The sequence below is a fragment of the Ailuropoda melanoleuca genome, chromosome 1, assembly GCF_002007445.2.
Source record: "Ailuropoda melanoleuca isolate Jingjing chromosome 1, ASM200744v2, whole genome shotgun sequence".
NCBI lineage: Eukaryota > Metazoa > Chordata > Mammalia > Carnivora > Ursidae > Ailuropoda > Ailuropoda melanoleuca.
In genome coordinates, this window is record NC_048218.1 from 164,591,110 (window position 1) to 164,601,869 (window position 10,760).

The following is a 10,760-nucleotide window of genomic DNA, read 5'->3' on the forward strand; positions in this document are numbered from 1 at the left end:
GATTTGCTCAGCAAAGCAGACCAAGCTTTTGCAAGGCTTCGTTTGATTTGGCCCTAAATGGGTGTGTGTGTGTGTGTGTGTGTGTGTGTGTGTGTGTGTGTGTGTTTGAGGGGTTCGGCAATACCTCCCTGATCCTCCTTGCTGGGGCTGAGTGCGCCCTGGTGGGAGATTCCTGCATCCCGGGCTCCACCCACCTTCCCAGGCAAGATACTGGAATAAATTGTGTCCAGCTGCCTCTGCCCAGCACTGCCGCCTCCACTTCTTTTTGCAGCCGAAGGATGCCTGCTTGCAGTGCCCAGGCTGGGTAGCCTTGGTGCAGTCAGTGCGTACCAGGGCAACGTGAGGCTTTTTCACCGGGGGTTGTCATGCTGGGGGCGTTTCCAGCACAGTCGCTTGAGGGGCGCGAGCTGAAAGGACTGTCACTTGATAGGCAGCTTAACACCTGCTCACTCCAAGGGAGAACAGAGCAGTGGCCAGGGAGCAACTCCAGACTCTGGGGTTCCCAACCCCAAGTGGCACTGCGGCTGGGCTGCCCTCCTTTCTCCTTGGTGCCAGCTCGGGCCCTGGGACTGGCTCATTGACCCCCAAATCTGAGAATCTGAAGTCCCTAATGCCTGCACGTGCAGCCCTTGACTGCTCTGTCTGTAGTCGATCGTGTGAGTGCCAATACCAGCCTGCCTGCTCACCACATTCCCTCCTCAGCTGATCCTGTCTCCCTGCAGCTCCTGCTTGCCTGTCTCCCGGTCCTCTCTCCAGCAGAGTCTCCCCTTCTGAGGCCTTGCCTTTTCTGATGCCCCTCCTAAGCGGAGCAAGAACCGAGGTGCCACTGGAGGGCACCCAGTACTAAAGCACAGAGAAATGGGCTGTTTCCTGACTACTCCCCCCCACCCCAGTTTAGGCCTCCACCAGGGATCTGAACTAGATCTCTTACCTCGTTCTTCTGAACAGTCCATTCCAAGTCCTTTTTCTCTCTCTGCCTCTTTCACCAATATTCCCTTCTTCTCTTCCTGGGACCTAACTTCTGGAAGGCAGCCAGTCTGGGAGGGGTCAGGCCCACTGGACAAACCAAAACTTACTTGCAGAGATCTATAGTCATTTATCTATGGATCAGGGCACCATTTTTTTTTTTTTTTTTTTAGTTTTCTTGTTGGACTGAGCCCCTAGCTACCTCTGTCCCTAAATGTCACATCTATTTCTAGAAAGCACCACAGAAGACTATTTCAACCCCAGTGACCATACTGCACACAGGTGCAAAAGGGAACTGGTGGCCCAGAGTAAAAACAGCAACTGAGTCTTTCGTAGGGTTGGAGGCCAGGCTTTTATTTGGGGGCTGTCTCCTTCCAAGTGGGAGGTGTCTGGAGGTGCATCTGTCCTCCATGGTGATTCTGGGTAATGAGTTGTTTGCGAAAGCCCCAGACATCTCCCAGTATTCGTTCTCAGGAGGCAGTCTATCGGGCAGATCATGGTCAATCTATCACATTTCTAGGCGCTGTCCAGAGGCGGCACTGAGGCTACAGTGAAATATTAGGAGACCCTGTCTTCACTGCTAAGTGGAGGCAGGGGTTAACTTATTTTCTCCTTGGCTTGGTGAGGCACCCTCCTGTTCACAAGCTCCTCTACCCTTCCCTATAGCGCAGGAACAGGTAAAGCCTTGAACTTGACCTTATGGTTGGTTCTCATCTGACTCACAGATTCAATCCTCCAAGGCCCCTAAACATCTGAAGAAGTCCACATCCTTCCCCTGGCCACCGAAGAGTGGGGCATAGGGCTCAGCTGAGGGTCTCAGACACCCAAACGATCTGGTTATATTTCATTTAGTGGGTCCCAAACTGATGGGAGAGAGTTACTTCCTTTGAGAGGAACTATTTTTATTTTTATTGTTGTAGATTCATTTAACCCCCCCCCCTTTATCAAATGGGAACAAATGGAGTAGGGGAAACTTCGAAGGACAAAGCCCTGGCTCTCAGCGTCTCCTTTCCATTCTCCCTGAAACTTCGTCCCAGACGGGTTTCTCCAGCCAGCGGGTTTCTCCAGCTGAGGGTATGCAATAAAGAGGACAAAAGAGGGTGGCTCAACCAGAAGGCCAGCCCTGGCCCTCAGCTGTGGCTCACAGGAAGCCTACATGTCCCAAGCTCCAGCTGCCTCCTAGGGCAGGTCCCCAGGCTCCTCTGTTTCTACTTGGGGGGCAGCAATCCATGGTTCACATCCCAGACTTGAAAAGAGCGAGCCCATGCCCAGTCCAACCCTGCCCTTAGAAAGAAGTCTCCCCTATGTGCCTTTCCAGGCAGTTCTGTGATGGTACCTATCCATGGACAATTCCTCCAGCTAGTGTCCCCTCAAGACCCTGCTCCACCCGTGCAGCTCTAGGGATAAGGCCCAGCTTTTCTGTCTTCTGTGAAAAAAAGATGAAATACTTTGCAGGGCCTCTTTGATTCACCTGGGGCAATAAGCTCAGGGCAGACGCCGCTTAAGCTATTTGTTTATCATTGGGCCCGACCTGTGACCTGCTGCAGGCAGGCTACAGGCGGAGAGCAGGGCTCCCTCCCGGCCAGAGCACAATGAGTGGGTTTGGGGGGCCCCCAGAGTCAGGGATTTTTACCTTTGGCAGAGTGCACCTCACTTCTTGGCCCAGATTTTAGGCAGGAGAAGAAGAGCATCAAAGTGCACAAAGCATCAGCTTGCACTTGAAGGAGCAGACCTGGACTCAAGGACCTTAAGAGAAGTTCCCAGCAGCGTCCTTGCTCCCCTATCCTATTCCTGGCCCTGCGGGTCCCTTGTTTCTGCAGGAGCCCAGAACTCGGATCCAGCCACATCCGCCTCCCTGAGCTTGCAGGCGCTGCCTCTCGCCCGGGCTAGGCCTCCTCGGGCTCTTCCAGGACTCGACGGGACATAGCCTGGGACAACCCTGGCTGCGGGAACTCCTTTCCAGTCGGGTTGGAAGCCAGGAAAGTACCCCTGCCTCCAGTCCGAGAGCCCGGGCTATCAGAACCTCCTTGCAGCCGGCCAAGTGTGGTTCCTGCGCCTTCCTGCGTCCGCCGCGGCCCTGACCGTGGAGGCGGCCATGGTGCCGAGGACTTGACCTTTGCTGCGCGAGGGGAGGGCGCTCTCTGAGCTGCCGGGAGGGGGATTCTGCTGTCTCCAGCTTCTCCCACCCAATAGCAGGCCGGACAACCCACGCAAGCTGCGCCGCTCACCCCCAGACCCCCCTTCATTTTGTGCAGTATCTGCAGACCCGCAGCCGAAACAAAGCCCCCAGCAGTGCGCTCACCACCTCCTTTGCGAGCTCTGGTCCCCAACTCCCCTCGGCTAAGAGGCTCAGAGCTAAAGCCAAGCGGTCCAAGGCCGTCCCCAGCGCCCCCTTCTCCCGTTTGACCCCAGCCGCCTTTGGCCAATGTCAGGTATCACTTTGGGTGCCAGCCGGGCCCCTGCCGGTGCCAGCGTCCCGGAGCGGGGTCCGGGCTTCGGGCTGCGGGCGGCGCTGGGCCTCTGGCCGGGCCGAGCCGCAGAGGCGCGGGGCGCAGCGAGGCCCGAGGCTGCTTCCCTGCCCAGGCCCAGGCGGAGACCCGGGGCTGCCTGGAGCGCCCGGATTCGGGTCCACCGCCGCGGTCCTGCGTGCCCAGCTCGCTCTCTGCTCCCTCGGATGTCACCCCACCCCTCGGCCCGGGGCTCAGAAAGCGGAAGTATTTGGTAGAGAAAAACACGGTTTCTTTTCAGCCCGTCTCAGGACCCCTTTTAGAGAAAATGCTCCTGTCAAGTTTTATTTCCCGTGCAAACCACCTTCCACGCTGCCAAGAATTAAGACCGGGAGAGATTAAATACCCGATTATTCTCTTGGGAAGGGCGGGGCGGAGAAGCAGGCACCCGCACAGAACATTCGTTTCAATCGGCTTGTCCTCATCAAATAACGCCTAGACAGGCCCGCGAAGGCCCGCTCCCGGGCGCCCGTGACGTCAGCCTGCAGCTGCGGGGCGACTCCCCGGCGCGGGTGCCCGGCCGGGCCCTCCAAGTCCTCCTGGCGCGGGCCTGGGATGCCGCGCCTTGACCTCGGCCGGACGCCCGCTGCACTGCTCCTTCCACACGCGAGCCTTCCGAGCAAGGCCGGCTCTGGAAGGCTTTGAGCCTCCATTTTGAGCGGAGGCTTCATTTAGGAGCCTGGAGGCTTTGGAGCCTCGCCTCTGCCCCGGGGCGCGACTTCAGGCGGCGCTCCGAGTCCGCGGCCGCGCGCGTCCTGGGGTCCACGGCCCCGCACTCGGGGCGAGCCCCGCGCCGCGCCCTGCCGCCCGCCAAGGTTCCAGCGTCTCCGAGAGGCCGTTGTAAACGCTTTCTGCCCGCTGGATCCAGCCTTCAGCGGCGCGACGGAGCCGGGAACAAATGAAATGAACTTTGACAAGGCCTTAGCTGCTTTCGTGGAGGGATTTTCCTGCGCCCGCGTCTCTTTTCTTCCCTTTAAAATCAAATTAAAAATAGCAAACACCTCGCAGGCATTCGGCGGCGCTAAGTAGAGGCGCGAGGGTTGAAGCAGCCGATCAGAAAGTGGGTGTTTTCATAAAGAATGAGGCCGGCTGTTATTTACCCGGCGGCCTAGCAGTTGAAAATTATTGTGTGCGGGTCCTAAAACCTGGGCATAAATCTCCCCAGATCGCTTGGATAATGCTACATCATTGCTTATGAAAAATGGGATAGGAGCTACTCGCTGCAGATTTCTCTGATTCTCCAGGTCTTGGGCTGCTGACACGCATTCGATCAACTTTAAAGGAATGCGCATAAATCAGGAAGCCCCTAGCGTCTCTCCCGCAGAGGTCCGCAAATCCGGAAGGGCGCCTCTGAACCCACCAGGTCTGGGGTTTAGCAATCCGGGACAGCCTTCGTCTCCGCTTCGAATCCGGAATTCGTAGAGAGGAAGCGAGACGCCGCATCTTCACCAAACCCTCCACACACACGCAGCAGGGTGTAATCTGCACATATATTATACGGTGAAATCTGTGTCATTAACTATCCGCACACACACGTATCACCCTTAGCTGAATTTCACTGCCTTGTGAATTTTTAAGAAAACACTTCAATTCTGTTGAGTTTTTAAAAGAAAGAATAATTTTCTTTCCCACCTTTCTTTAAAAATTGCTTATCTTTTTTTTTTTTAAAACAATTTAAACGGATGGCTTCAGTTCTGCATCAGGGATAAATAGTAGTTAAATGCAAAGTGACATTTTACAGTCATCCACTTCAAATACCTTAATAAATTTGACAGAATTAAGAGGATACGGGAAAAGTGTTTTTTTTTTAAGTCCCACATTTACAATTTTTTAAATGGTAGGCCATTACAGGATTAAAAATCTTTGCAAATTTAATAGATGAAAACGGTGTCTAGCTGTTTCCATATTTACAATGTCTCGTTCAGAAAAGTTTTCCGTTTTAGGAAAAAAAAATGTGAATCAGCTATTCAACAACACTCCTGCTGTCTGGTGTTATTATTCTTAGATGGTGGCTGGAGTCCTCCTGATTGTCTTTTTTTCTAAAGGTTTAGGCTAATTGCTACTTGGGCATTAGGGAGCCATCATAATCCATGCTTGCTTCAGGTTATCTGGTAGATCCATGGGAATTTTAAATAAGAGGGGAGTTAGGTAAGACCGACATTATCAAAGACCATTTTAGAACAGGGGAAAACAAAAACAAAAACAAAACCCAGATATATCTTCTGTCATTCGTTTCAAAAACCGAAGGGAGAAAAAAAAAAAGAGAAAACTACTACTTTACCCAGAGTTCCTGCGATGGGTTGTGGAAGGGGCGGTATTCCGGCTGCAGAGCTGCTGTTGGCCTCCTTCCTAGGCCTGAGGCTCAGAATATTTCTTACATCTAAAGAAAAATATCCCCCGTCAACAGAAGAGTCCCCTTTGGAGCTGTTCCGTAAACACACAGTATGATCCAGCTTTGAGGGGATTTTCCACCACTTTAAACATTTGGGGAGAAAGTTGTTACTTTGGCTCGATGGCAGCTCATTTAGAAAGGGAGTTCTGGGGCGCACGGTGTGGGGAGCTTGATCTGAAGCATCATTTTCATTTGTTTCCACAAGTGGAGTGAAAATCCACTTTCAGGACAGCGAAATTGGATTGCACTTCACAAGACCATTCCATATGTATGTTTTCAAGACCACGCTGTTTCTGAGACAGCTTTAGAGATTCTAGAATTCTCCACCTATAAAGAAGCTCTAAGTCTTCAGGTTGGGGAGGTTTCCGTCAGCCAGGTTCCTAACCAACCAATATTTTTTCCATAAAATGATAAGTATGGTTTTTTGGTTCACAATTACTTTCCTCTAACATAAAGATAAAATTAACGTCATCTCAAAATTTCACATCCTAAGGCTCCTGGTTCCACCAACACACATATACATATATATATACACACATATATATATATATGTATATATATACATATATATGTATATATATATACATATATATGCATAGCATGGATTTGACAAAAACACATTACCCTATGTGTATATTAAATATAAAACATACATATGTATTATTTATGACTCTAAACACAGCACCTGATGTGTTGTTGGGGGTCAGTAAGTAGTAGATATAATATTTATTATAGTTTTGATGGTGACTGTTAATATTAAATGTATCTATTTCTTCCACAAATCAAATGGCACCTTCACATGCTCCGGGATACGATTGCACACGCCACCCAGGAGCAGCACTCGGCTCTGAGCTATCCAGGATAACTCTCCTTCCGCATCCACACTATGGTCATTTTGTAGATACGAGCTCTTTAAGCTCTCCATACTGACCTCTTAAGAGGTGAGTTTCTTTGACTTTCTGAAATGTAACTCTAGAACACTAGAGTTAGCAAGGCATCTGAAGCTTTTTATTTGCCGTATAGACTCCCCTACAGCTCTAATTAGGATGGTAGACCACCTTGGAGGGTGAGGGCCAGCAAAGAATGGTTATTTAAGAACACCTTTTAGACTGTAACAAAAACGTACAGCTTTAAAGCAGATCTGCAGAAATCTGATGCAGAACAAGCACTGTGAAGACAAATCAAACTTGGCCATTAAAGAAAAGGAGCAAAACTTCATCATGTAAAGTACATTTTGCACCTCAACTCTAGAAATCACCTTAAATTACAACATGTTGGGTCATCAGTAATTAGTGATACTCTGTACAGATTCTACAAATATATACACAAGCACACACGAGCACCGATATGCAAACGCATACATGTATACACATATATAATATATATTCACATATATACAGGCACATGTATAACTTACATATATTCAAATTTGTTCCATCTGGAGCCAAAGAAATGAGTACTAAATCTCTAAAACAAGGAGTCAAGGAGGTAAGACCTTTTGATTCCCTTGAAGCTGAAGAATTACAGGGAAGCTTGTCAACGCGAGGTGGCGCCCTTGATCTACTAATCCAGCCGAGGCCAATTCATGAGCTGTCAAAAGTCAAGGTCACAAATTGTCTTTTTTCGTCAAGGTCAAGGTTTAAGGCCTTTCCTAGTCCTGTCATTTCAACAAATATCAAAACCTGCCCTTTCAGACACATGCGGACCCAACAGCAGATTTTAAAATACTACAGCCTGGGCGTCACTGATACTAAACAACTGGTTTTCATTTTCCACAGTGAGCCAGGGAATTTAGACTATCTCTTCCTCCTTTCTTCTTTCTCCTTTCTCAGAATGCTTAACACTTTAACTCTCCTGAAGCACTTATCCACATTTTTAGGATTTTTGTTATGAGGGATTTCTCCTTTTGCTTAAAAAATCTGTTGTGAAAAAAAAAGGCTGAATAATAATAGAAAAGAATGGTCCTTGGTTTGTATAGGACAAACCCGCTCCTTTTCTTTCTGTGCAGTGCACATTTAGCTTGGAAAATAACGAGTATTTCCTTCAGATTTTAATGGCAGTGACTATTTTATTACCATAATTAATACTTCTATATCGCTATCTACAAATCTAAGGTTCTTTTTAATTATTATTTTTAGTAGAAATGTTTGAAAATCAGGTGCACAAATACATTTTCACAGTGTGCTGAATGTCTTTATTTACAAGATAGCATTTTATAGTGAATGTGAACAAAATGAATGTGCTGGTTGAAATAACTGCTTGATAAAAATGTGCTGTAAAGATGAATCCCTAAACTTCCTAATGCAGTCTTATAACACAATAAACAAGGAAAAAAATACTAATCCCTTAATAGATCAAAATATAGAATGTAAACATCTAAATGTTTCGGGGGGGAATGGATTTCCGTTCTGAGTTTTCCAAAAAATAAAAAAGCAAAAGTACTCTCCAGCAAAATGTTTAGTAAATATTTGGAAATACCAATTTAAATGAAACATGAATTCTCTTCAAACCGGATTTCACCATGTCCGGGTGGACCTCTCAGGAGACCTGATAAAGTGAATTCTATGAAACATCTGATGCTTTAAATATTTTTTTAAAGTTATTAAATTCTTTGAAAAGTAAATTATATCAAGCAGAAAATAGAATCCAAATGCCACAAAATATGCTTGTTATGAGCAATTTAAAATTATTGTCAGAAGGACATTCCCAACCTGGGGTTTCCTTGTAGCCTCAAACGCTCAGCTGGTTGTATTTACTACCAAGACGAATGATCCTCGGAAAAGCTTTCTCTCCCTTTCTTCATTGTAAATAGCCCAAGATCATTATTTCAGTACCTTCTTCTCTCTCCCCCTCTAAATCTATACATAAGATGTTTGGCAGAATATACAACAATGGTAGGAATTTCACTAAGATATACCTGAGCAGTCACTTAACATGCAAAGGGGATGGCAATGGCGACCCAAGGACACACAGATGTTTACAACAGCCTCTTGCTTTTGTAACCAACTTTTGGATCATTACCATATAACACAGTATCCTGAAATATTATGGTCACATAAATACTTACAAGATTTCAGTAAATGCGCAACTTATCTGAAATTGCATATTTGGGGGTTGACGTTTGACTCTAGAGTTTGTCATTTAACGGTCTGGTGGGGTTGGCGGGAGAACTGGAAGTCTTTACCTTTTCTTAGAGTAAAGTTTTAAAAGAGTTGTAGATTCCACCAAGGAGAAAGAGATCCCCCTTAGGAAAGCAAAATGCCAGTGTCTTTCTCTTTCCCATTCTTCAATTATTATTATTAAGCATTATGTTCATTATCTGGGCAAAGCAACCAGTTCTGAAGCATTTCTCCAGGTTGCCCTCTTGCTCCACTTTTAATCCATTAACTAGTGGTCTTCAGTTTGTTGATGACTTTTTTCTCTTTGACCCTCCTGTTCTGGAACCAAATTGTAACCTGCCGCTCAGAGAGATTTGTCGTGGCTGATATCCGCCTCCGTTTGTCCTTGGTAATGAATTTGTTTGTAGCATATTCCCGTTCGAGTTCTTTTAATTGCACCTTGGTGTAAGGGACGCGTTTCTTTCTCCCCCGCCTGTAGGAGCTGGCGTCTGAGGGATGAGAGACCACGTCTGGAAGATAGGGAAGAAGGCAAGTTACACAGGGATCACACCCAGGCCAGGACACAGGCGACAGCTCGATCTGAGCCACCCGCCTTGCAGCGCCCAGCTGCCCTTTGCCATGCATTGCACAATTCAGCCTTCCACTACAGTCTGGAGGGTCGGTGGGAAGGGTGGTTAGTTCTGCATTGAAATGAAATCACCCAGGGCTCCAATGACCACCCCAACCGGGCCATCCTGTCTGCACAGCGCTGGGTTCCCTTGATCGCCTGGCCCGGCGGCCCACACCTTAGCGCCAGGCTCAGGGGACAACACTTCCATGCCTGACTTCTCTCTGTATGCCCCAAGCCCCAACACTTGATGCTTCCACACTGAAGCCTTTTTTTTTTTTGAGAGAACGAATAAGGGCAATTTGGGAAACCGTTTCCAGGTCAATTTTCCATCCTTAAGTCAATGTCAAGGGTTTGGGAGGGCGGGGCACAGAGGGAGAAGGGATCCAGCCAGGGTCCCCACAAGCTTCTCCCCAGCCATCCCTCACCCAGGGAGAGCCAGGAGCCAGACCAACTCAAGGGCAGTGCGGGCCGCGCCAGCCAGCCGGGGTCGGGCGCCTAGGGGTGCAGCGCCCCCAGGCCAGGCCAGGGGGAGAGCAGAGGGGCAGAGGGTGACCCGGGAGCGAGAGGCAGAGAAGCTGGAGCAGAGCCGGAGGACCCGGGTTGAGAAGGGGGCGCCATTTACCGGGCAGAGCGGACTTCCAGAGGTGGGGAGGCTGCGTCTGCTCTTTGGGGCAGTACATTTGGCCGTTCCAGCCGTTGGGCAGCGCCCAGGGCTGGTAGCTTTCCATGGGAAGACCCAGGGGCTCGTGGCGCGACTCGCCCGGGCCCCCGAGGCCGGGCACCACCGGCATATCCAGGTAGCCAGGCACGGGCTGATGGTGGTGGTAAGGCCCGGGCGCGTAGCCCTGGTGGTAGAAGGCGAACTCCTTAGCGCGGGAGCTGAACTCCTCGGCCGCCGGGCCGGCGGTATCCATGTACTTGTCCGCGAAGGCGGCGGCAGCCGCGGCGGCCGAGGCGGGCTGCGCGCACGACTTGATGGCGTTGGGGTGCGGGCCCATGCGGGCGCACGGGTAGTAGCCGCTGCCGAAATAGCCGTAGGGCAGCGCCGCGGGCCCCGACGAGCTCTGCGCCGCCGCCGAGCAGGGACTGCACTGCTTGGCGGCCTCGGCGCCCGCCGGACCGGGCCCTCCCGAGGACGACGCAGCCGCGGCTGCTGCAGCGGCAGC

The 10,760-nt window shown here is 49.7% G+C and overlaps 1 protein-coding gene across 1 annotated transcript; it reads right to left on the reverse strand.

Annotated features, from left to right (window-relative positions):
• Positions 1 to 7,270: 7,270 nt before the first annotated feature.
• HOXA13 (homeobox A13) lies at positions 7,271 to 10,760 on the reverse strand (the record flags this gene model as incomplete). The annotated part of the gene is made up of 2 exons (XM_034644072.1): positions 7,271 to 9,493; positions 10,217 to 10,760. Coding segments are annotated over 2 exons (789 nt in total), but the record flags the coding sequence as incomplete, so codon positions are not given.